The following is a 27,500-nucleotide window of genomic DNA, read 5'->3' on the forward strand; positions in this document are numbered from 1 at the left end:
ATCAATATCACGATTAGTTCAAACTTGCCTCGATTACGATTAAAGAACCATTATTAAAAAAGAAAACAAGTACAAATGGCAGATCTACAAGCTCGCAATGCGTCGGTTATCCAAAACGTATGGCAATTTGTTGATATGGTTGCTATCTCCATATTCTAAATTTCTATATATATTTGTTTCATAAATTAACGGCCTACTTGATCATACTACAGCGTCACGCAAAAGAATCAAAAGTAGCAGATCTACAAGCTCGAAACGCGTCGCTTCGCGCCGCGTTTCGAGCTTGTAGATCTGCTACTTTTGATGCTTTTGAATTTGAATCCTGAAAAGTAACAGTTTTGGACATAATGAGGTTTCCACCCCGACAGAGACGATACACTGTATGAGAATAAAAAAAACAACAACTAAAACAACAACCGAAAAAGTCAATTAAATGGTTTTCAATATATTTTCTGTTAATTGCTCAGCATGCCTAATGTAGCCTCCTTGTGGAGTAATGGATGTTTACTGAAACTCATGAAGTGGCAAATATTGTACAGCTTTTTTTTTTAAGAAGGAAGGACTGTGGAATCAATAAGGAATTAGTCTTGGGCCCCTTGATGTTGCAATCTGCTGGAGACTGCTTTAAAGCTAAAGTCTTGCATTAACCCATTGAGACCGGGAAAGCATCTGTGTCATTTTGAGATATCTTGAGATATATATACAAGCTCATAGCCCACCGCGCTATGAGCTTGTATATCTGCAAAAACATTTTTAATCGTGGAAAATGTGTGCAAATCTTTGAATATATATATATTATTTTAAAGCAAACATTTGTAACTCAAATCTTTGCTTCTGGGGATTCTACAAATGTATTCTAAATCCTAACAGATTTTTTTTTTTTTTTTTAAACGTATGTTGCTATATATCTGTGGTGCTCCAACTTTTTCATGTCAAGGATCTCCCAAAATTATATGTATTTGGCCACGGACCCCCATCAGAAAATATTTTTTTCCAGGGACCCCCCAGAAGCAAAGATTTGAGTTACAAATGTTCGCTTAAAAAAAAAGGTATATATTCAAAGATTTGCACACATTTTTACGATAAAAAAAAAAAAAAAGCAGATCTGCAAGCTCATAGCTCGGCACTCGGTACCGCGCTATGAGCTTGTATATCTGCTATTTTCTGAATAGCCAAAGACATCTAAAAATGACACATTGATGCGTTCCCGGACTGCATGGGTTAACACTTTCTCATAAATGTGACCTCAGCATTTTTATGAAACAAGGAGCTACAGTACATGAATATTTCATTAGTCCATGTTTATATAAGCCGGGATCATTTGGGGTTGATCAAGTATTTTGACGTGAAAGGGAAAAAACTTCACACATTATTGCAAAACCAGCAGTTTTTTTTTTTTTGCTCAAACCGGCATAATTGCTTACTGGACCCGAAATTGAAAGTGTGTTTTCAAAAAGCTAGTTTCTAATCAAAATATCGCCTTAATCTAAAGTTTTCGAGGAACATTATAACATAACATCTGCATCTGTTTATGAGTCCCCCCATGTGTCGTTCCCTTACTGAGGGCAGTTTTTGCGAAAATTGCATTTCTTTGACTTTTCTTTGCCGTCGGAAACTTTTCCTTCTCCCTCTCTCCTGGCACTGCAGTCGATCTTTAGCAGCTCCCCTGAAATCCTTTTGGCTTTGATTACCTTTACTTTGCTTACACAACACCACAGGCGGGCCATATAATTGGCTTGGGAGTTTGATCTCTGCCCTTTTTTCCGATATTGACCGAGTTAAAAACCTCCTTCTTCCCCGGTCGGTTGAGAATCGACTGCCACAGACAGCTCCCCCATTCCAGTCCAACGATTTTTTTCGATAGTGCTGGCTACTCCATTAAAACACACAACAGTGGTGTGAAGTAACTAAGTACCTTTACTTAGCTTAGACATATTTAGTTACTAGTTACCTTGCACATTTACAGTAGATTATGAATACAACCAATCTGGGATCAGCGCCCTCTGCTGTTTTTTACTCTTTCACTTGGCTCTGGGAGAGGCTATATGGTGGACCTGTGCGCAAGGAAACCGGGGTTTTGGTCTGCCTTCAGCCTTTCACTTCCGGTGGTGCGACTATGTTTTTATTCCCACTAACAATATTTCTACACGGAACACTAACACCACTCCTCCCAGAGATCATGGATGGTTTTGGTTATAAGCCCACTTGTTTTTTTGATGAAAGAGCAAGTTAAAATGTGAATATCTTTCCGTGGTTTTGTCTGCTCCGAGGACGCTATTGTTAAATGAGTTTCGGTTTGTTTTCAGTGGGAAGCAGAGCACAGACAGTAAATCCCGCCCACTACATTTGATTGGGTAAAGCGCGGCCCGCTTCCTGATCTGAAGGCACGAGAAGTCTGAAGCATGACTCCTCCATTTCCCCCAAATGTGTCGAGCGGACAGAACACAATGGCGGCGCGGCCCTTTACAATTCAGAGACGGTTCAGTCGCGGAGAGAGCGAGGAAACGGGTTGAGTGAAAGTCATCTTTCTCTCCGTGGTAACATCATGTAAATGCTTTTGTCCGCTTTCGGAGTGGCTTTTTTTCCCCACATGAATCACCTTGTCAAAGAGCTGCTCAGAAACGAGGCTATACTTGAAATACTTGCACAATTATCTGCAGTATTTCCTTGTGCCTGTCAAGCACGCCTCGCACCGGCTCACGGCTTCACAGTGGGGTTCAATAGCAGGTCAGGAACATGTAGTGTAGTCTGTCTCTCTATACAACATCGCCAACAAAACCATTGGAAAACGGACATTTTTCTGCCTGTATCTCAGCACCAGTTGACATACATTAACCCATTACAACACGGGAACGCATCTGTGTAACCACTTAAACCATTATTTTATACTTGGGCTATTCAAAAATAGCAGATATACAAGCTCATGGTGCGGCACCGAGTGCCGCACCATGAGCTTGTAGATCTGCTATTTTTGAAAAATCTTGAACATTTGTGCAAATCTTTGAATATATATATTTATTTTTTTAAAGCGACTTCTTTTATATTTATTTTTAACTCAGATCTGTGCTTCTAGGGGGTCCCTGGAACAACCTATTTTGAGATGGGGGTCCACGGCCAAATACATATTATTTTGTAAAATGATTTTGTGCATTTGTAGAATCCCCCAGAAGCAAAGAATTGAGCTACAAATGTTCGCTTTAAAAAGTATATTCAAAGATGAAGGTGATTTTTTTTTTAAACAGCAGATCCTTTAATTGAGGTCCCTCAACCGCCAGGGATGGTTGTGGTTCTAATGTAGCTGTCAAAATTAAAATAAAATAAAAAACACAGAACTAGAGCCTGACCGAGGCCAGAATTTTTAGTTCAAGTTCAGATCCTGATTTTAGAGTCCTAGACCACCGAATACCGCTTTTGAGCTGTATTTTGTCAAAAAGTGCAACATTTTCGATCAATTTGAAAAAAATTGAGAACTTTTAACTGAACATTTTAAAGTGGTTAAAAATCAGGACACATCGACTGCCGATACCGATGTCGTCAAATAATGACCGATCTATCGGCAGACGGTCAGATCGGACAGAACTTGTGGAAAAAGGTTTCAGGTTCTGGGTTAACCCTTGACAACCAAGAACGCATCTGTGTCATTTTAAGATTTCTTTGGCTATTCAAAAATAGCAGATCGGCTATTTCTGAAAAATCTTGAAAATTTGTGAAAATCTTTGAATATATATATTTTTAAAGCGAACATTTAAAAAAATGTGAACTCTCCTATAACAAAATATTTTGAAATGGGGGTCCGTGGCCAAATGTCATTTTGGGGGTCCTTGACATGAAAAAGTTTGAGAACAACTGATATTAAAGCAACATACGTTTTTTCAAAAAAACTGTTTGGATTTAGAATACATTTGTAGAATCCCCCAGAAGCAAACATTCGAGTTACACATGTTTGCTTTAAAAATATATATATATACAAAAATTTGCACACATTTTTCATGATTTTTCCCAAAAAATTGCATACTGTATATACAAGCTCATAGCGCGGCACTGAGTGCCGCGCTATGAGCTTGTAGATCTGCTATTTTTGAATAGCCAAAGAAATCTAAAACATTACAGATTCTTTCCCGGTCTTAATGGTTTATAAGCTTCGTAGTTAAAAAACAGAGAGTCCATCATTACTCACAGGATGGGGCGCGACTGGAAGTCTTCCTGGTTCATCCTCTCTGACTGCCGTATCTTCAGGATCTCGGTGTAGCTCAGGTTCTGCAGGCGGCTCTTGAACTGGTCCAGGGAGTTAGGCTTCTGCGTCAGCGCGCGCATGATCTGCTCCCGCACCACTTGCATTACCTGGCAGGAACACAGAGAGAGGAGAGGACAGGGTGAGATCACTAGCCAGAAGGGGATGAAAAACACTGCGTTGCGTGTGTATTACTATCACTTTGGAGGACCAAATGTCCCACAAGTACTAGAACAGGGGTCTTCAACATTTTTCAGGCCAAGGACCCCTTAGCCAAGAGACAGATGAACCATGGTTTTCATAGATTTCATAGATAACTTCATAGACTATCAGTGTAAATTTATGTTTTTTGTTTATTTCAGACTATACACCTTCAATACTTAGTAAATTTGACCTTTGGCTCTGTAGTTGGTTGGCTCTTTTTCCCCTCTGCAACAAACCTGTTTTTGCAAAAAATAGCAGATCTACAAGCTCGCAGCGTGAGGCGTTGTGAGCTTGTAGATCAGCTATTTTCGGCTAATGTTCCCCTCAGAAAAGTGGTTAAAGTAAAAAAAGAATCCTATCACAAAAAGATTTGGCATATAGATCAGCTATTTTTCGGCATTGGGCTTAGCCTATGGTAACAACAAAAATAAAATAAAAATACGTCCATAAAATCACTTTCTTAAAAGTGTTGGGGTCCTGACTGTCCTCACAGGTATAATAATACAAACGTTGTGTGTGTGTGTGTGTGTGTGTGTGTGTGTGTGTGTGTGTGTGTGTGTGTGTGTGTGTGTGTGTGTGTGTGTGTGTGTGTGTGTGTGTGCGTGCGTGCGTGCGCGTGCATGTGTGCTCGTGTTAGTGTCAGACAGAGACAGAGTGCTTTACAAGGAGGACAGCGAGGTCAGCAACCAAACCACCCTGTCCTCATTCCGTTGAGTCGGAGGGAACAGAGAGAACACGCCATCCCGTTCCCTACAGGATTAACGAGGTAGCTTTTATCATGTCTGGAGGAGCTCATCCGCTCCGACGGACTCTCAGCCTCGAGAGGCACGGCGGAGGAGCAGCGGGCGCATGAAGAAGAGTTCTAACGTCGGACCGCTAGCAGCACGTTCTCGGTGGAGAACTTTTAGAGCAGTTGGTAGTCAAACTTTTTCAATGTCCAGCTGTTCATAAAAATATCGGGCCGTGTCATGTCGGGCCCAGTTTGTCACATATTTCTCAGGCCTCGGCCGAACTTTTGGGGGGTCGGGGTGGGCCGGGCAATTTTTTTAGGCCAGATATAAGCTCTGAAGAGAAAAATAAGGTCTGCACACTGGATCATGCTCCAAAGCTTGGAGCATGATCCAGTGTGCGGACCTTATTTTTTTTTAAGGATTGAGTGGATGTGCGTTGCTTTTCTCAGATTAACGCTCTACCTTGATGCCAGTTGCATGGAATTTCTCCAAAGAAAGAAAATAAACATTTAATATCAATCAATCAATCAAACTTTATTTATATAGCACATTTTTACACAACGTTAGTTGACCAAAGTGCTGCACAGGTAAAAAGCAGAAAAAGCAAAGCAAAAATACATCAAATCAGAAAAAAGAAAAGAACACAAAAAACACATAATGAGGTGTAAAAAACGCATAGCATATTGTATGTTGTATAATTACACCTATGTGGGTTTATACAGAGGGTAGGGAAGCGATTTGATAAGAGTTAAAAAAACAGTAACATTTATGTTTGGATGTGGATGTAAAGGCCATAGAGAAGAGGTGAGTTTTAAGTAAGGTCTTAGAGATCTGGATGGACTGAGCAGATCTGACGTGGAGGGGGAGATTGTTCCACAGCTGTGGGGCTGCCACAGCAAAAGAGCGATCACCTCTGGTTTTGAGGGTTAGGTTTGATGGCACAGTCAACAGCGACTGCAGACCTTAGTGCTCTGGGTGGGTTATGGGGAGTTAGAAGTTCAGCCATATATGAGGGGGCCAGACCATTGATGGATTTAAAAGCAAATAATAGAATTTTAAAATCAATTCTGTATTTTACCGGAAGCCAATGGAAGGAGGCCAAAACTGGAGTGATGTGGTCATATTTTTTGATACCTCTAAGAAGGCGAGCAGCAGTGTTTTGGACTAGTTGCAAACGCCTGAGTAGGGAGAGGTCGATGCCATAGTATAGTGCATTACAGTAGTCAATCGAGATAGAGAGTATACACATGCGTCACTTTTCCACCGGTCACACCCCGCCCCCTTATCTAGACTGAGTGGCAAAACATTGGAGTTTGGAAGCGCTCGTTGGAAATCACTCAACGGTCCTGCGTACCACCTGTTTCTAAATGTCACATAATGCAGGAGGCAGCGGGACGTTGTGTTATTGTAAAACGAGCGCTTCCAAACTCTGACACTTAGAAAACTAATCACCTGCACGGAATTCATTGACAGAAAGTAGCTCATAACATGTCTCTACTGTGGTTTTTTATGAAACAAAGACTTTGCAGATAGAAAGAGGATAATTCAAGCTTTCCGTGCAGCTGTTGGTGAGTTTAATGTTGTTTAATACAATCAGATAGGACTTTTCTGTTTGGATGTATGGGGCTGTAAAGGCCAGAAAGTTGTTTTTTTGCCACCCGCATAACTTCTGGGTACGATGATGTCACTCGCATAGCCTCTGTATGCAACAACATTTTATACAATATAATAGTGGGGGTCCCTGCTTCATCCTCTCTCTCAGCAAAGTGGAAAACATTGCAGACCCCCCCCCCCCCCCCCCTCCCTGCTTTATAGGAGCACGATGATGACACAATCTTTAAAGCAGGGTTGGAGCCAAGCCCAGAGAGAGAGAGAGAGAGAGCTGTGAATGGAACGGTAAAATACTCATAGTAACCTAAACGACTCTGGCTCTGTGATGTATCGCTGTACTGAGTCTCTAGAACTAATTAGCCGTTAGACTACGCCGGAATAAAAGCCTTCAGTTCCACAAGCGGCGGCAGCAGCAGCAGCAGGCGCTAAAACCAAAAATGTCCTCGACTACTCTCACAAAGTATCAGGATCTTAACCCACTGAGACCTGAAGCCGATTCTACATGTCTCCTGACCTAAATCTCAACAGTATTCTGAAAAACGTATGTTTCTATATCAGTGGTGCTCAATCTTTTTCATGTCAAGGACCCCCAAACTTATATGTATTTGGCGAGGGACCCCCATCAAAATATTTTGTTCTAGGGACCCCCAGAAGCAAAGATTTGAGTTAAAAATATTCGCTTTAAAAAATATATATATTCAAAGATTTGCAGACATTTTCACGATTTTTCATAAATAGCAGATCTACAAGCTCGTAGCGCGGCACTCGTGCCGCGCTACGAGCTTGTAGATCTGCTATTTTTGAATAGCCCAAAGTGTAAAATAATGCTTTTTAGCTCAAATCTAAAAATGACACAGTTCCAGGTCTTAATGGGTTAAACAGAGCTACGTGTCTGGAGGCACAAATTCACGGACGAGCTGAATTTATATCTGTGCCCGCCGACGCAATCTCTCTCCGTCTGTTCCGCTCCTTTGATTGGCTCTTAATACCAGATTAGATCCCATATTAATCACACCCAAAGTGGGACTGTTGTGATTGTAATGATCACAGCCTCCCCCCCTCCGTGTATTTTGGGCGGGGGGGGACGGGGGGGGGTGTAGGTAGACCCTCGTTGCTGATTATCATCAAAGGACCCAGCCGTCTAGACGGTGCTGCGCCGTCCGTTCATTCATCAACCAATGGCACGCCATGAATTTACCTGCGTTTTTTTGCATGATTAAAATTCAAACATGCACCGTTATCCTCTTTGTAGTTAAAGGGATAGTTCACCCCCCCCAAAAAAAAAAAAAATCGTCAGTACAGTATGACGTTGCTGTGCTGTCGCCGGGCAGAGATCTACAAGCTCACAATGTGTCGCGCTGCGACGCTTTGTGAGCTTGTAGATCTGCTATTTTCAGAGCGCTACACCCGAGCGCAACCAAACATAAAATGAATTGTCTTTTAGTTCTACTTGATCTCTTCTCCACTCACTAACATTTTAGTCTAGTTTTTATTTGTTGACGAAATTGTCAATATATTTAGTCTTAGTTTTAGTCATCGTAGCTTAGTTTTTATTTATTTTTTATTTATTTTTTGTCAGTGAAAAAAGGTGGCCGACCAACATTTTTCGTCATAGTTTTAGTCGACGAAATGAACACTCCTCGAAGCGTGGCGTGAAGCCAAGTGTTTCGACTCTGAATCCTGAAAAGTAACTGTTGTGGACATACAGTATGAGGTTTCCAAACCGACAGACAGAGACGACAAGTGATGACAAGCGAGGCGCAGATTGTGGCTCAGCCTCGTTAGCGATCCCTCCTGGTGCCGCAGATTGCACGATTCATTCATCCAATCGGATTCCGGCTCTCTCTCACACACACACACACACACACACACAGACACACCGACACGCACAAACACACCGACACACATACACACACACAGGGCTGTCGAGACGGATCCGAGACGAAACACCCAACTGGGTTCTTCTCGTCTGTCCTGTATAGATTATGCCGTCTGCCGTCTGCTCGCCATCTCTGAGTACATTCACAGACATTGTTTCACTAAACCACTTGGGGGGGGGGGGGGGCATTCGCCAAAAATAGCAGATCTACAAGCCGAAATGTGTCGCATTGCGGCGCGTTTTGAGCTTGTAGAGCGGCTATTTTTAGCGGAGAGATAAGAGATTCGGTGTAAAAGGGGAAAAAAGCCGGAAAAGTCTTGTTTCACTGAGACTAGAGGGTTAATGTGGTAAAAAACACAAAGTAGAAATACTCTGCTAGTAAAAAGTCCTGTATAGAGTAAAAAAAAAAGCTACAACATTTGATTCTGGATGTAGTAAATTAAGCAAGAAATTGCAATACTCAAAGTAAAGTAAAAATGCATCAAAATTGTACTTAAGCACAGTAACACAGAGTAAATGTACTTTAGTGTATTTCCGCCACCATGTCTCCTGTCAAACTCCTGCATGCAGTCTGTTCCACATCTCATACGTTTCAGTGAGCTCAAAGCTTCAACAAGCCGCAAAAAAAAAAACATAAAAAACAAAACACATTCCCAGCCCATCTGTCACCAGCTGAATAACAAGGGACTGAATTCTGGACCCAAAAATAGGTTGAAAGACGCCAGGTTGAAAGTGTTTAACACATTTAGACCGGGAACGCATCTGTGTCAATTTTAGATTTCTTTGGCTACGAGCTTGTAGATCTGCTATTTTCAAAAAATTGAGAAAATGTGTGCAAATCTTTGAATATATATATTATTTTTTTTAAAGTGAAAATGTTTAACTCAAATCTTTGCTTCTGGGGGATTCTACAAATGTCTTCTAAATTCTAAACAGTTAAAAAAAAAAAAAATAATCATGCTGCCATGATATCAGTGGTTCTCAAAATGTCAAGGACCCCCAAAATGACATATATTTGGCCGTGGACCCCCATCTCAAAATGTTTTGTTCCATGGACCCCCCAGAAGCAAAGATTTGAGTTAAAAATGTTCGCTTAAAAAAATATATATATATTCAAAGATTTGCACAAATGTTCACGTTTTTTCAAAAATAGCAGATCTATAAGCTATGAGCTTGTAGATCTGCTATTTTTTTTTATCTAAAAATGACACAGATGCGTTCCCGGTCTTAATGGGTTAAGCATCTACCGGGGAATTTGACTGCATGGGCTACTATAAATAGCATGCTGAGCACATATATGAATAATTAAAGTTCCAGGAAACTGAATTATTTCTGATGAAACAACTGCAGTGGCTGGCTGCATGGTCCGTCCCTACACTCACCAGCAGCAGTGGGGGGAAAAAGTACTCAAATGTTTTACTTAAGTAAAAGTATCAATACTGCAATGTAGAAGTACTCTTGTTACAAGTAAAAGTCCGGCATTAAAAATTTACTTGAGCAAAAGTACAAAAGTATTGGTATCAAAATGTACTTAAAGCACCAAAAGTAAAAGTACTAACATGTTTGAAAATAGCAGATCTAAAAGCTCACAACGCGTCGCGTTGCGACGCGTTGTGAGCTTGTAGATCGGCTATTTTCAAATAGCCTAGGTATAAAATATGGCCAAAAGTGGTTAATGTATGTTTTATAATGTAATAATATATATCTGCAAAATAACTAGTAACTCAAGTTTTCAAATAATTGTAGTGGAGTAAAAGTACAATATTTGCCTCTGAGATGTAGTGGAGTAGCATTGAAAATGGGAAATACTCCAGTAGTAAGTAAAAAATACCTCAAAATTGTACTTACAGTACAGTAAGTAGCAGTGCTTAAGTACAGTACTTGAGTACATGTACTTAGTTACTTTGCACCACTGCTCAGCAGCCTATTGTCACTCCTGCTCCTGTCATGGTGTCATGGTGTCACCAGTCCCCACTCAGTGATTATGAATTCCCTGACAGTGACAAGTAGAACTGAAAAATGTACCAATCATGGACAAAACTTTCTGTCGGGCAGAAACCTTATTTCAATCTCCATATTTCAATTTTTTTTTTATCGCAAATGAATGTCCGACTTCGTCATACTACTTTTAGCTTTCTAAAAATGACACGCATCTGTGTCATTTTTTAGATTTCTTTGGGCTATTCAAAAATAACAGATATACAAGCTCATAGCACGGCACCGAGTGCCGTGCTACGAGCTTGTAGATCTGCTATTTTTTAAGAATCGCCTCAGGTCTTAATGGGTTAATGTTGTTTCATGCTTTTTCTTTTCTTTTTTTTTGCTTTATTGTTAAATCATTTGTACTTTTTCTGTCATTACATTCTTGACCCTGTAAAGCACTTCGATCTGCATTTCATGTCGTGAAAGGTGCTGCTATACAAATAAAGTTTATCATTTGCAATTTTTACCAGGAAAATGTATTTGTGCGGTAATCATTAGCTTTATTTTAGTGTGTGTGCGCATGCATGTGTGTGTGTGCGTGCGTGCGTGCGTGCGTGCGTGCGTGCGTGCGTGCGTGCGTGCGTGCGTGCGTGCGTGCGTGTGTGCGTGTGTGTGTGTGTGTGTGTGCGTGTGTGTGTGTATGTGTTTGTGTGTGTATAGACGAATCCACAGACGCGCTGCCTGGAGCTGCCTGTAGGCGGCCATTGCTGCGGTCTCGCGTCCGCGGAGCGTTGACACCGCAGCAATGGCTGCGCGCAGGGCAGCGCTCCGTGGATTCGTGTATACTGTACATCTGACAGGCAACGGTGCGAGGTGGTAATTAAAAAGAGCGACGGACAGGAGGAGTGATGAATCTCCAGTGACCTGACGATGGCGAGCTGTGGCCCTCGCCTAATTGTAACGGCGAGTTTTTTTTCCCCCACCCATCCGAGAACGAAAAATGGTGCTTGTCTGTCTGTGAGAGGGGAGGGGAGGGGAGGGGAGGGGAGGGGAGGGGAGGGGAGGGGAGGGAGGGGAGGAGAGGGGAGGGGAGGGGAGGGGAGGGGAGGGGAGGAGAGGGGAGGTGAGGGGAGGGGAGAGGAGAGGAGAGGAGAGGAAGGCAGGCAGGCAGTTTGCTGAGGCTGCATTTATAAAGCAGCAGCCCCCATGGTCCCTGCAGGGTGTAAATCTAGCGCTAGGCCTGGACACCTGCTTTCTCTACAGGAGGCAAAAGGCAGGGATCCTTCCAGGGATCCCTGGAAATGTTACAAAAAAAGAGTACCCTGCAAAAGGCAGGGATCTTTAACCCGTTCAAACCGGGAACGCATCTGTGCGTAAATGAGTATAATCGGTGTTTCCGTTAGCCGGTATTTACCGGCCATTGGCCGTATAAAATGTTTAATAGGCCGTTATTTATAAACATCACCGCCCACCGTGGCCGATTGGGAAAACGCTGATATTATTAGGCTATTTTATCATTAAAGCCTATTATTAATATTATTATTTGGATAAAGTAGTACAACATTAAATCATAATCATTTAAAGTTTTTTATCATGATCTGACTTAATGCCAGTGTGGTTTAATTCCCCACAGCCTGCTGCTCCTATGTCGCACCGTGCGCTGCAGTTATCTGGCAGAGCAGCCTATTCGTCGTGCGATGGTGTCGCACGTTGAAAGTATCAGACCTACACGCTCACAACGCCGCGTTGTGAGCGTGTAGGTCTGCTATTTTCGATACGCAACAACACCGTCATACGGCGGAGCACAAATTAAGGTTTACACAGCTGACTGCGATCTCCTAATAAGCGCTCGAGCTGAGTACAGGTCTGGTTCGCTCGGGTCGGGTGTTATGGTAAACAGAACCGGGGTCCCGAAGTGATAGAATATGAACCAAGCCGGACCCAGTGGACGATAATAAAACACAGGGACCCGAACTCGTATGGGTCGTGGATATACAAGCAAGCACAGTGACTGTCTGTCTCTGTCCTGCAATGGATAACGTGGCGAAAGTTGGTGAAACATTGCAGGCAACTGAGGCAAGTAATCAACCTCCCTTGCACCATCATTCATGTATATACCATTAACAAAACAAAACAAAATGCTGTAGGTTTCGCATATTAAGGTTCACTCGCAGCCACTTTATTCAGTTTCTTTTTTGGCAAGCAACATCTCAGCATGATGGAGTAGATAGATAGACTTATTTAGTTTTATACTATAAAAACAGGAACAGATCTCCCCCAGTGACTCCATGTACAGAAAGAAGTACACCGTCTGCCAATGTCTCAACATCACATACAGAACCCTGGGTGAACGCTGAGCTCATGAGGCGCAGCATTTCTAACAGCGCTGCCAAAAAGACACAGTTCAGACGCTCTGCCGTCACACTTTGCCATTTGCACACCTGAGACGGCACTGTGCTGTCTTACTGCAGAGGTTTGACCCAACCTTTCCTGGACCCTATAGGGTCCTATATTAGCCTCGTTCCAAACCATAGACCCCGCCCACTCTCTTGAGTGGACTGCATCTCTTGGTCTGTTGTTGTAAATGTGAACCTAGGATTTATTCGGTACAAAAAGTACCGTCCAATGAGAGTCGGAGGTGGGGATCCCTTGTGATTGGTTTGGGGAAAATTCTAAAGCAATTCTAATCCCCTCCCCCTTGTAATCGCCAACACTGGAGCCAATGTCAGACTGAAGCTCCGCGCAGCTTGACATGTATTTGGCCACGGACCCCTATCTCAAAATATTTTGTTCCAGGGACCCCCAGAAGCAAAGATTTGAGTTAAAAGTGTTCGCTTTAAAATAATATATATTCAAAGATTTGCACACATTTTCACGATTTTTCAAAAATAGCAGATCTACAAGCTTGTAGCGCGGCACTCGGTGCCGCGCTATGAGCTTGTAGATCTGCTATTTTTGAATAGCCAAAGTGTAAAATAATGCTTTTTTAGCTCAAATCTAAAAATGACACACATGCGTTCCAGGTCTTAATGGGTTAATTCAAAGAAAAAAAGGAGGAGTTTTGTTTATAAATATTTTCTTCATATTTTAATTAGTATTTCTAGGGGCATGTCATGTGGTCTATACCTGCACAGCCTTTGTGGTCCACTGGTAGATCGCGATCTATACCTTTTGGGCACCCCCTGACCTACAGTATAGCGTTTTGCCGAATTATATGGGGGGGCCTATTGCAATACCCTCATGCCCCACCAGTGGGCCCTGGCCCCACAGGTTGGGAATCGCTTTTCTGTCGTGTTCCTCCTTGAGTCACCTGTGTTGCTCCAAGGTCATTCGGTTTGCCAAAAATATCTTCTTTTTCCTTTTTTTTCGTGCGTTCCCAGAACATTGCGCTAATCCTCCGGATTAACCTGTGTAATCAGTTGGAGTCGAGTATTGCCGCTAAGGGATTTTTTAATCGGATCTACATCGTTATCGGGCAGAAACCTTGTATCTCCACATTTCAACTTTTTAAAATGTTTTCTTTGTAAATGAATGCCCTAAGGGTGTCACACACAAGTAGTGAAAATAGCAGCTCTACAAGCTCACACACAAAGTGTCGCATTGTGAAGCATTGTGATAGTTATAGCTTTAAAGGTGACTTTGTAGATTTGTAGATTATTATTACAAAACAAACAATAAGCCCCATTCCATACTTTGTCTATTTGAAACATTTAGAAAATGTGAGAAATGGGACGTTCTGATTAATGAGTTTGCACACACAAACACACACACACACACACACACACACACACAAACACACACACACACACACACACACACACACGCACGTGTCTGACAAGTGAGCATCTACTTTAGGCTCCATTTTGATGAGTCATCGCCTCGCCGTAAATAACAACAGCGAGACACAGCGTTGCATAATATCTGAGCTTATTGGATTTCTAGGCAACTATAGCGCTGCTGCTGCTGCCTGTCTTCTTCTATTTCATCTTTTGTTGTAACACGATAGCAGAGAACACAAGAAATTACAGCACCTACTACAAAGGCATCCCACTCACTCATCTCGCACAATTTACAATTTAGGCATTTAACAGATGCTCTTATCCAGACAGAGAGACTTACAATAAGCAGTGGTGGAAAGTAACTAAGTACACGTACTTAAGTACTGTACGTAAGTACAATGTTGAGATATTTTTACTTTACTGGAGTATTTCCAATTTCCAGTACTTTTACTTCTACTCCACTACACCCCCAGAGGCAAATATTGTACTTTTACTCCACTACAATTATTTGAAAACTTTAGTTACTAGTTACTTTGTCGATTTTGATTATTATTACAAAACATACATTAACCACTTCAGCCCTATATACATTTCGGCCATTTGAAAATAGCAGATCTACAAGCTCACAATGCGTTGCGATGTGACGCATTGTGAGCTTGTAGATCGGCTATTTTCCAAAGATTTCAATACATTTGAAAACTTGAAATGGGACATTCTGCATAATGAGTACTTTTACTTTTGGTGCTTTTTTGATACATTTTTATGCCAATACTTCTGTACTTTTACTCAAGTACATTTTGAATTCCGGATTTTTACTTGTATTTCTATATTGCAGTATTGATACTTTTACTTAAGTAAAAAATTGTCAGTACTTTTTCCATCACTGATCAAATGCAGAGAGACAGTGTAGCGCCACACTGCCTCGGTAAACTAGGATCACAGGATCTTGAGAGCGTAAAATGAAACCAAATGGACCCGTAATGGTCCATTTGGTTTCATTATACCCTCTCAAGAGTTAAATTATTGTTAAACATCTGCATTACTTAATTGACAAGAAGTCTACACAATTACAGTAGAGAATGTAGAAGAATAGGCTCTATATGCACAGCAGCCATATTGGCAATGCATTGGGCCCCTTCCTTACTTCCTTCACAGGTGTTACCAATGATACTAATTAAGGCTCTGTTCCATTTAGTGTGGCATAGTGGTTGTCTTATTTTCAAGAACCCCCATAACTCTGAGAGTGTACAAATGGAACCAAATGGACCCGTAAGGGTCCATTCGGTTCCATTTGTACACTCTCAGAGTTACACACCCACCATAAGGGGCCATTTGGGAACCAAAATGGAGTGTTTCTAGTGAGCCAACACGCACAATATCAGCACCCTGACCAGAATGGATCAGAGCCTTCATTAGTATCATTGGTAACACCTGTGAAGGAAGTGAGAAGAGGCCCAATTTCTTTCCAATATGGCTGCTGTGCATAGAGAGACTATTGTTATTTTGATCAACGTTTTGCCTGTTATCTCTCCTATTGGTACCAACATCAACACAGCATGGAATGCTGAAAATCATATCCAACCATAACAAAATAAGTCTTGGCTCTGAGAGTCTAAACGTCATCAAACGGTGGTTCCGTGGCTCAAATGCCCAATACAGATAATGGACCTTGATGTGAAAAGAGTTGAAAAGCACTCATCTAGAAAAACAAGCCTACACAAAAACATGACAACGAATGACTAAGGTGCTATGCATCACACACGCACGCACACACACACACACACACACACACACACACACACACACACACACACACACACACACACACACACACACACACACACACACACACACACACACACACACACACACACACACACACACACACACACACACACACACGCACACAGAATGAAAAACGGAATGAAAAAAAGGTAGCAGGGAGTCATAGTTTGTACCAGAGCCACAGACAAGCAACACTCAAAGTGCTACAGAAACCACACTGGTATTATACGACTGGTACGTTGATGTATATATCAACTGCAATACTTCAATAAATACACAAGCAAAACGGCCTATATGGAATGGACATCCCACCTGTTTTTTTTTTGCCTCTATACATAGGATCACTACCTTACCCTCTATACCCGTGTTTGTAATAACAATGGTAAAATGGACATGACATTGGGAGGACAGTGGAAATATCTGTCCATTACAAATGGAGACAGTATTATGACTGTGGCGGTGTGCCCCCCCCCCCCCCTCCCCGCTGTAATAATGTTCAGCGCGCATGCTAACGCACACATAGGCCTCCAGAGAGTAGCCTACCTACGCGCATGGGGAGCGTTCATTAACCCCTTAAGACCGGGAACGCATCGGTGTCAAAAACAGATATACAAACTCATACGAGCTTGTATATCTGCTATTTTTGTGGAAATGTGTGCAAATCTTTGAATATATATATATATACACATTTTTAGTTCAAAATCTTTGCTTCTGGCAGTCCCTGGAACAACATATTTTGAGATGGGGGAGGGGGGTCCGGGGACAAATACATATAATTTTTGGGGTCCTTGACATGAAATACGACTATTATAGCAACATTAGTAAAAAAAAAAAAAAAAAAAAAAAGTTAGGATTTAGAAGACAAAGATTTGAGTAAAAAAAAATATATATTCAAAGATTTGCACACATTTTCACGAGTAAAAAAAATATATATATAGTAGATCTACAAGCTCGTGACGCGGCACTCGGTGCCGCACCACGAGCTTGTATGTCTGCTATTTTTTAATAGCCCAAAGAAATCTTAAAATGACACACAGATGCGTTCCCGGTCTTAAGGCGTTAATATTCCCTCGTTTGCAGCTGCGTCTCTCTCTCTGAGGCAGTAAAAAAAAAAAAAAAAACAGAAGGAAAGGAAAGGAAGAAAAGAGAAAAAAAAACACAATCGTGTCTGTGGTCCGTGCCGTGCGGCGGCTGCACTTGTGCTAATTAACGGCGCGAATATTCATCACGTTTAACAGCGCCGCACGGTCCCTTCACAACAGAGCGGTCATTAGGAAGAGACCCCGCCCCCCCTCCCCCCCCCCCTCCCCAGCCTCCCATCTGGTGGGTGCTCAGCCAGCACCTTGGTTAGAGGAGAAATGACGTCAATAGCTCCCGCAGTATTATTTTAGGGGGCCGTGTTCTATTTTTAACAAGACTATTTTTGGCATTTTCTACTTTAAAAATGTTTACTTTAAAAATGTTCTACTTAAGTAAAAGTATCAATACTGCAAAATGGAAATAATCTGTTACAAGTAACACATTCAAATGTATACAAATCTTTTGAAAATAGCAGATCTACAAGCTCACAATGCGTCGCATCGCATCAAGACCCCCCCCCCCCCCCCCCCCCAAGGACCCCTGCCAAGGACCCCACTTTGAGAACCACTGTTATAGAGTGTGTGTTCAGTCACAGGGGTCTCCCCGTCTCTCCGTCTCTTTAATAAATAGAAAATACATTTTCATGTGCAGTTGCCAATTTCACTCAATCAGAAGAGAGTAGCCATTCATCAGCTTCAAATTGCGTCTGCTCGTTTCTTTCATCACTTGTTAATCCTGTGTATGCCGTATGAGTTCTCTCTCTGCTGACTGACTTGAAAATACATTCTGTTTATTAACACATCAAGACCTGAGGCTGATTCTACAAAATGTCTTCTAAATCCTACCAGTTTTTTTGAAAAAACTTATATTACTATGTCAGTGGTTCTCAAACTTTTTCATGTCAAGGACCCCCAAAATGATATGTATTTCTCAAAATATGTTGTTCCAGGGACCCCCCGGAAGCAAAGATTTGAGTTAAAAATGTTCGCTTGAAAAAATATATATTCAAAGATTTGCATACATTTTCACGATTTTTCAAAAATAGCAGATCTACAAGCTCATAGCGCGGTATGAGCTTGTAGATCTGCTATTTTTGAATAGCCAAAGTGTAAAATAATGCTCTTTTAGCTCAAATCTAAAAATGACACAGATGCTTCTCCCACTCTTATCACATCAAGTGCCAGAGGTTTTTTAAAACAGGGTATACATCCAGTGCCAGCGCTTCTATATAGTTTACACTGATCCGTTTAGAGCTGTAGAAGCCTCCACGCGGACCCGGATGTAAACAAAGGGTGCGTGCGCGATGGTCGAGGGTCCCGTCTAACGACTGGAACAATAACATTTCTAACGCGATCCTGCCATTGCAGAGTGATCGCCCCGTCGAAATGGCTCGTTTTCACCGCGGTAAAAAGATATGCCACATGTGGAAAAAAAAATAATAATAAAATTTGAACACACGTAGATCTACGGTTATGGCACTCGACGGGTGTATTTGCAAAACAGTAGATCCCCGTTAGTGAACAAACACTCTTCAACGTTTTTCAGGCCAAGGACCCCTTAGCCGAGAGAGAGAGATGAAGCAAGGACCCCCCAACTACATAAAATTGTGACGCAGATTCAACTTTTTCATAGATTTCATGGATGGCTGCGTAGACTTGTTCGACAGCACTGTCATCCGTGTTTTGTAAATGAATGTGCTTTATGAAAATGATCTTTTTTGTTCAAAACTAAATTAGTTTTTAGTTAAAAAGTTAATATTCTGATAGTAATCATTGCTATGATATGAGTGTTTGTTCAGTATAACACGGGGTCTCCCCGTCTCTACGTAAGCCGATCTACAAGTTGCGACCCCTATAGATGTGTCCGTGAGCCACAAATGGGTGCCGACCCAGTGTTTGGGAAACACTGCTCTAGAACAGTGGTCTTCAACAGGGGGTCCGGGACCCCTAGGGGGTCCTCACAGTTACTACAGGGGGGCCACCAAATCTTTGTGTGATATGATTTTTATGTTTTACATGAACCACTTGAACCCTAGCATCCCTATTCTGAGGAGAACTTTTGCCAAAAATAGCCGATCTACAAGCTAACAACTCCTCGCAGCGCGAGGCGTTGTTAGCTTGTAGATCGGCTATTTTTGGCCAAGAGGTATAGGTGTAGAGGGAAAAAAGAGCAGACCAAGTAAAAAAAAATCAAGTTCATCTGAAACACAATTTTATACAATATAGAGGGGGTCCCTGCTTCATGTCTCTCTCAGCTAGGGGGTCCTTAGCCTGAAAACATTGAAGACCCCTGCTCTAGAACACTCCTTCACCCTCTCCTCCTCGTCTCTCTCTCTCTCTCTCTCTCTCTCTAGCAGACAGGACATGTAGAGACAGAGGACAACTTCCCCGAGTCCTGGAGTCTCCCTCTCCCTCTCTCTCCCTCTCTCTCTCTCTCTCTCCTCTCATCCATCACTGATGGAAGTTCAAGCCCGTGACAAATTGCCGTCCTCCAGCCCTTCGACGACCGACCAATCGACTGTCACCGCCGGTCCATTTACCTAAAAGAGGGCCCCGCTAATGACATCATTTACCAGCTGTCCGTCAACGGCGGCGCCGCGCCGCCGCCCGCCACTCAGCCCCCTGCGGAACGGAGGAGGACGGGTTGGGGAGACGGGCGGGGCGGCGGTATAGTGAGAGAGGCTCTACGGGGTTTGCGCGTTGCTCGTTAATCAGGGAATAATCGCGGAATAATGACTTTCTCCCCTGCCACTCCCCCACCCCCCCCCCCGTCCCGCCCCCCCCACCCCGAAAGCAATCAAAAACCCAATCTGCCACGGCGAGCGAGGGGCCGAACTGTCGCTGTAGTGTGTTCCTGTAGTTAGAGACGGACGCGTCTAACCTTACGGTGGGTTTTTTAGGTATAATCCACATGGATACGCACACATTATCGTTGTTGTCGGGGCAGTAAACCTCTTATCTCCGTATTCCAGGGGTCTTCAACGTTTTCAGCCCAAGGACCCCCCTCCTCTCTGAGAGAGTGATGAAGCAGGGACCCCCACTATATATTGCATAAACATGTGTTGCTTTTCATAGATGCTGGTTTCATGTTAATGTGTACTTTCAGACATTTAACCACTTAAACCCTCAATACTAAATCACCTTTCACTCTGTACTTACTCCGCTCTTTTCCCCCCCTCTCTTTGCCTGAAAATAGTAGATCTACAAGCTCACAACGCCTCGCAGCGCGAGGCGTTGTGAGCTTGTAGATCGGCTATTTTCGGCTAAAGTTCCCCTAGCATAGGGATGCTACTGTAGGGTTCAGGAGGTTAATGTAAAAACAAATATTCTATCACACAAAGATTTGGCGCTCTGAGGACCCCTTAGGGGTCCCGGACCCCCTGTTGAACACCTCTGCCATATTCTATATGGAGCGGCAGTGGCTCAGGGGGTAGAGTGGCCGGTAGAGCGGCGGCTGGATGGGAACCGCAAGGTTCGATCCCGGGCTCCCCCCCAGAGTTAGTGTCATTGAGCAAAGACACTGAACCCCTAATTGCTCCCGATGAGCAGGTTTGGTGCCTTGTATGGTTTCTTCTGCCATGTGTGTGTGTGAATTGGTGAATGTAATGCACAATCTATGTAAAGCGCTTTGGATAAAAGCGCTATATAAATGCACCATTTACCAACCTTTTTGTGTTTTTTTTTTCGCAAATTAACGCCCTACATGATCTTACTACAGCGTCACACAAAAGCTTGTAGATCTGCTGCTACTTTTGCCGTTTTGAATTTTGAAATCCTGAAAAGTAACAGTTTTGGACATATGAGGTTTCCCCCCAGACAGAAACGATATATATACACGAACGAAGCACGGCAGCAATCTAGTGCCGACATCACACACTCAGACATGCGTGAGTGCGCCCGCGCCCGCGCACGCACGCACACGCACACACACCCCACACACACATATATAACCGTACACACACACACACACACACACGCACGCCATTGGCTGCCTGCGAGTGCTCCATTGCTTTAATAAGGAGCTGAGGAGGAGGAGGAGGATACGGGATTCCATTATCCCACCATTGAAATGCTAATTTCACTAAAAGGTAATTCATTCCCTCTCTGTGAAGCCGACCCAAAAGCAGCCATGTTTGTGCCAGTAATTCCCTCCTTCTAAAGCCTGACCACGCTGTCATTAAAATGGGAGACAATGGAGAAGCATATAGGCCTGGGCTCTGTGTTATCACGAGCCAGCCAGACAGACAGAGACTAAAGAGTTGGTTGTGGTGTTGTAGGGCTGGGCAATTAAGCAAAAATAATTTCGTTAAAAAAACGAAGAGACAGTGCCCCCTCAATAGGCTCTATGCACAGCAGCCATATTGGGAATGAATTGGGCCTCTTCTTACTTCCTTCACAGGTGTTACCAATGATACTAATGAATGGCTCTGTTCCATTCTGGTCAGGGTGCTGATATCGTGCATGTTGGCTCACTAGAAACACTCCATTTTGGTTCCCAAATGGCCCCTTATGTTGTATGGGGGTCCTTGAAAATAAGACAACCACTATGCCACACTAAATGGAACAGAGCCTTAATTGCTATCATTGGTAACACCTGTGAAGGAAGTAAGGAAGGGTCCCAATTCATTCCCAATATAATATGGCTGCTGTGCATAGAGCCTCTACCCTCATCATACCTGTATACCATAACTACTTCTCCAAAGCCACACCTCACAGCCACACCACTAGAGGGAGCCACCATGATCTGGTACCACCCCAAACTTAGAACAAACATGGGAAAGTTCTCATTCTACTGCTCTGACACCAACATGTGGAATGCCCTGACACACCATCCATTAAACTTTGGAACTCTTGCATTAAAGGATGTGTTAGCCTCCATCTCCAGGCTTTTATTTTCCTTTGCGTTTTGCTCAACAACAAAACAAAAAAAAGCCTGGACCAAGCTGTTGACATTCCTGGCATAGAGGAAGTGGGAGTCAACCTTTCATTTCCCCCAACCAACCAGAGTGCAGTGGGCGTCGCTCCAAATGTTGTGACGTCAGGGCTCTCAATGCTGCATATTGGGGGCGGAGGACGAGGGGCATGGGGCGGGGTGGGGGCGGGGGCGGGCGCACAGATCGGTGAACCAATGGGAGCTCCCGGCTGTTTTCTCCGGAGATTTTGAATCCGCCCCTCTAGACCAGATATAAGACGCGCTGGGACAGGCTAATGGATGTGTAACACTGGTTTCTTTCACTGGTCTAAAAAACTATCTATCAGGAGACCACAGGGGGAGGTAAATGTAAATTCCCATCGAAAGGACATGTTTGTTTGTACATGTTTTATTCCGTCACCACCACCCACCGTCCCGTGTCACGGCAAAACCAAACAGAAAAAGCAGAGTGGTGTGACTCACAGACAGACAGACAGACAGACAGACAGACAGACAGACAGGTGGGTGACGGACGGTGCAAAGCCACTCGCTGCACAGCGTTTGGTCATCATCGTAACACACAGGCAGCGTGGCACTTCAAACACTGTCCTCCCTGCTGGCTGTCACTTCAAAAGCAGGCCCTGTCTGAGTCAACAGGAGCTCTGTACACTGTTAACACAGTCAGTTTGTCTGTCTGTCTGTCTGTCTGTCCTGTCGGCAAAGCCAAGAGATCACACACTTTTCTACAGACTCTGAAGTACAGTCTCGACCTTTTCAATTGAAAAGATGGCCAGTTTGATATGCATTTATGCCTGCGGCTGTTTAGCTCGCTCTCCAGTGGCTCCCTGTTGCTTTGGCAAAACATCATATGGAAATGAATATATGAATATATATGTTGTTGTAGCATGTGTTACCTTCACATAAGGCTCAAATGAAAGTATTCCATTCATTCGTGCCGGGTGAATCCGGTGCAATGCGGTCGCCTAGGAAAACTATGTGAAGTGTTGATAAAATAGAATCAATATCCGGTTACAGCAACAGCATTGTCTATTTCTCGCTTCAAATGTGTTCAAAATGTTCTGCTGCAAATCAGTGGTTCTCAAACCTTTTCGTGTCAAGGACCCCCAAATTGACACTTAGTAGCCCGCGGACCCCCATTTGAAAAGATAAGCCAGGGACGCCCATAAGAGAAGATTTTTACGTCTCTAGCTGTGATTCTCAACCATTTTAATTTCAAGGACCCCCAGTTTGACGTGCATTAGGCTACGGACCCCCATTTAATTATGGACCCGTTAGGGTCCATTTGGTTCCATTTGTACACTCTCAGAGTTACAGACCCATAAGGGTCCATTTAGTTCCTATCCATCATTTAGCTGGGGACCCCCCGGAACCCCCTCAAGTACCCCTGGGGGTCCCCGGACCCCACTTTGAGAACCAATGCTGTAAATGACATGGTGTGTTTGTTTACATGGCTGCCATGTTGGACACGACACTAAATCAAGCAGCGCAGATTGATACTGTATGAGCCAGGTGCTCTGAGTCTTTGATTAGACAGCGGTGTGTTATTGAGTTCAGCGATCGTTATTCAAAAATAAACACGCCGATGAATTCAGTGATTCACCAATCAGAATCAAGCATTCAACCAAGCCGTGTAATAAATGTGATTGAAAAAAAATCTATATGGATTCAACATAGTTTGACTTTAAAGAAACAAGTGATGAAATACCCTGGAAATAAATGTCGTTGGCGTTCCATCAGACACTGACACGAAACCGAACCTGCGTACAATCAGCCCATAAAAAAACTTCACTCTGGGTTCTTTGACACCGCGTTCTTCTTAGACAGATGACAACGACAACCCCGGACTCGAACCCAAGCCCCCGGGGCGGCCCCCGTATAGCATAAAATAGCTACCTGCTATTTTTTTTTTCATGATATGTTCGGCGCGCTGCAGCGCTAACGAGATGCCCACTTCTTCTTCTCCTCCTCCTCCTCCTCCAACCCCGGGCTGTCAAGGCCTCCCTGACAAGTTCTCTCGGCTGATGGTGGAGCACAGAGGCAGCTCCATCCATTCAAAACCATTCCGATAATAATACCTCCGTTTGCAACGCGAAGACAAGCACGAGACCATTGTGCCAAAGTGCCATCTCTCTCTCTCTCTCTCTCTCTCTCTCTCTCTCTCTCTCTCTCTCTCTCTCTCTCTCTCTCTCTCTCTCTCTCTCTCTCTCTCTCTCTCTCTCTCTCTCTCTCTCTCTCTCTCTCTCTCTCTCTCTCTCTCTCTCTCTCTCTCTCTCTCTCTCTCTCTCTCTCTCTCTCTCTCTCTCTCTCTCTCTCTCTCTCTCTCTCTCTCTCTCTCTCTCTCTCTCTCTCTCTCTCTCTCTCGGGGGGGAGAGGACGAGAGAGGCGGTGAAAGGCAGCCTATTTCTCCCTCTATTAAAATAATTCCCTCCGGGAGCTGTTAACCCTTTCAATCCGGGGAAAACGCATCTGTGTCATTTTTTCTTTTTAGATTTGGAGCTATAGCCGTTATCTTATACTTCAGCTATTCAAAAAATAGCAGATGTACAAGCTTGTAGCGCGGCACTACGAGCTTGTAGATCTGCTATTTTTTTGCAAATCTTTGAATATTAATTATGTCTTTTAAAGCAAACATTTGTAACTCCTTTGCTTCTGGGGAGGTTCCTGGAACAAAATATTTTTACAAATTCAAAAAATATTATATTCAAAGATTTGCAAACATTTAAAAAAAATAGCAGATCTACAAGCTCATAGCGCGTACTGTATCTATGCTATTTTTGAATATCCCAAAGAAATTTAAAAAATGACGTGAGATGCGTTCCCGGATTGAATGGGTTAAGAAAGAGAGAGAGAGAGAGTTTCTTGACTGTAGGGAAGGATCTGCCACGAGACGTCTGAACCGCACACTATTGTAGACAGGTAGCCCCCCCCCCCCCCCAACACACACACACACACACCCACCACCCACCCACCCACCCACCCACCCACACACACACACACACACACACACACACACACACACACACACACACACACACACACACACACACACACACACACACACACACACACACACACAACACACACTACACCTGTCGGGTGGAAGTCTGGAATGTCCAAAACTGTTACTTTTCAAGAAATGTAAAAAAAAAAAAAAAAAAAAATACCTGTAGTGTGTTCTAACGGATCCAAGACTTTTCATTGGTTAAATATTTTAGAAACCCCACAGACACACTTAACCACACTTTCTCTTTCTACATTGTTCAAAACAACAGCAAAAGTATAGCAGATCCTCATATTTTTTGTTGCTGCTTTTTTATGACACTGTTCAGTACAGTATGACGAAGTAAGGCATTCAAAGTTGAAATATGGAGATACAAGGTTTTTGCCCGACAATGACGACATATATACCGTCTCTCTATCTTGCAATCACCCTCACACACAAGCACACACACACACACACCATATCTACAGATGTGCCACTTCAAAACTTCACATGTCCTGCCATCGCCAAGACAGTACATTTTCAGGGGATTCCCAGGGCAATAAGAGGGACAAAGAAGGGCATTTAAAATGCTGAATTATTTTGATGATCACTGCTTTTATGATGCTAATTAATTTGAGCAACTGGTCAAATCACCTTTCGCCTCATAATGAGTCTGACACCTTCTTAAACACACATTCTTTTGTTCTCATGTATATGGATGTCTGTTGAAGGGAAAAAGCTGTGTGCAGACTGTCTCTGTCTGTCTGTCTGTCTGTCTGTCTGTCTGTCTGTCTGTCTGTCTCACCATCTCTCAAGCACTAAGGAAAGATACATCTGCTGTATTCCCTGGCTTCCTGCCCTCCAGGAGCTTGTAGATCTGCTATTAACACCCAAGCGCAACCAAGCATAAAAATGACTTGTCTTTTAGTTGGATCTCTTCTCCATTCGTCCCTTTTAGTCTAGTTTTTATTTGTTGACGAAATTGTCAACATATTTAGTCTTAGTTTTAGTCGGCGTAGCTTATAGTTTTTATTTAGTTTATTTAGTTTTCGTCAGTGAAAAAAGGTAGTCGACGAGTGGTTCACAGAGTATGCTGTTGATCTGAGAATAAAGTCCTGAGCTTGTAGATCTGCTTCTTTTTTAATCATGAAAATCTTTGAATACATATTCTTTTAAATATATATTTATACGGCTCTCCGTGCTGGAATCTATCAAGAGGCCGTTTGATAGCGTTACAGTGCCGTTGGAAATGAGACGGGGACACTTTTAAATGCGGAAGAGCAAAGAGCTTTGAACCCGAACCACCCGGTGTGTAAGTAACCCTTATGGGGTTAATTTAACACACCAGAGAACGGCAAAACAATTCAAATTCTTTGTTCCTTCTCTTAGTAATGATGCACATTCACTCCCCTTCTTAGCACATCATTTTGCCTACGCTGAGAGACACACGAGGATACGCTGCGAGGGAGACGGTGGAGCAGAGACCAGAGAGGATGGTGCTAGTACAGGGGGTCTTCAACAGGGGGTCCGGGACCCCTAGGGGGTCCTCAGAGTTACCACAGGGGGTCCGCCAAATCTTTGCGTGATATGATTTTTTTTTTTTTACTTATTTTCAAATATTCTAGTACTTTTACTTTTGGTACATGAAGTATATTTCAATGCCAACACTTTCGCACTTTTACACAAGTAACATTTTGAACACAGGCCTTTTACTTGTAACAGAGTGTTTTTGTGGTATTACTACTTTTACTTAAGTAAAATACAGTATCTGAGTACTTCTTCCACCAATGCTAGTGTAGGGGCGTTGTCGATTTACGAAAAAACACACAAACGTTAAAAATAGAGAGATAAGAGGTTTTCTGTCCTGACAGCAACGGAGAATGAATGCGTTCTCGTGCTCTTGTTCTTTATCAGCTCTGATAGCTTGATGATGCTAATGGCTGATGATTCCCCCGCGCGCTTATTAGCAACGCTCACTTCTGGCATTCTCAGCGGGACTGGGCCGCCCCTCCCCCACCCCCCTCCCTGGGGCTGACACACACACACACACACACACACACACACACACACACACACACACACACACACACACACACACACACACACACACACACACACGAACACACACACACACACACACACACCACACACACACACACACACACACACACACACACACACACACACGTTTTGTAGCACAATACTTGTGAGGACGTCAACATTTCTGCCGATTTTTTGCATGCTATTTCTTACAACATTGGTTCTCAAAGTGGGGTCCTTGGGGGGAGGGGGGGAGGGGGGGGGGGGTACCAGGGGGTCCCCCAGCAAAACGTTAATGAATAAAGCGTCACAATTTTACCCC

General features: G+C 43.2%; 1 protein-coding gene across 1 annotated transcript in view; it reads right to left on the reverse strand.

The window, feature by feature from the left end:
- The window catches only part of elmo1 (engulfment and cell motility 1 (ced-12 homolog, C. elegans)), a 151,109-nt gene that overhangs the window by 27,347 nt on the left and 96,262 nt on the right, over positions 1 to 27,500 (reverse strand). The window contains 1 exon segment of the mRNA XM_084079644.1: positions 4,178 to 4,341. Coding sequence (XP_083935770.1) covers positions 4,178 to 4,341 — 164 coding nt within the window.

The sequence above is a fragment of the Gymnoscopelus microlampas genome (assembly GCF_963454915.1).
Source record: "Gymnoscopelus microlampas genome assembly, chromosome: 15".
NCBI classification, from domain to species: Eukaryota; Metazoa; Chordata; class Actinopteri; order Myctophiformes; family Myctophidae; genus Gymnoscopelus; species Gymnoscopelus microlampas.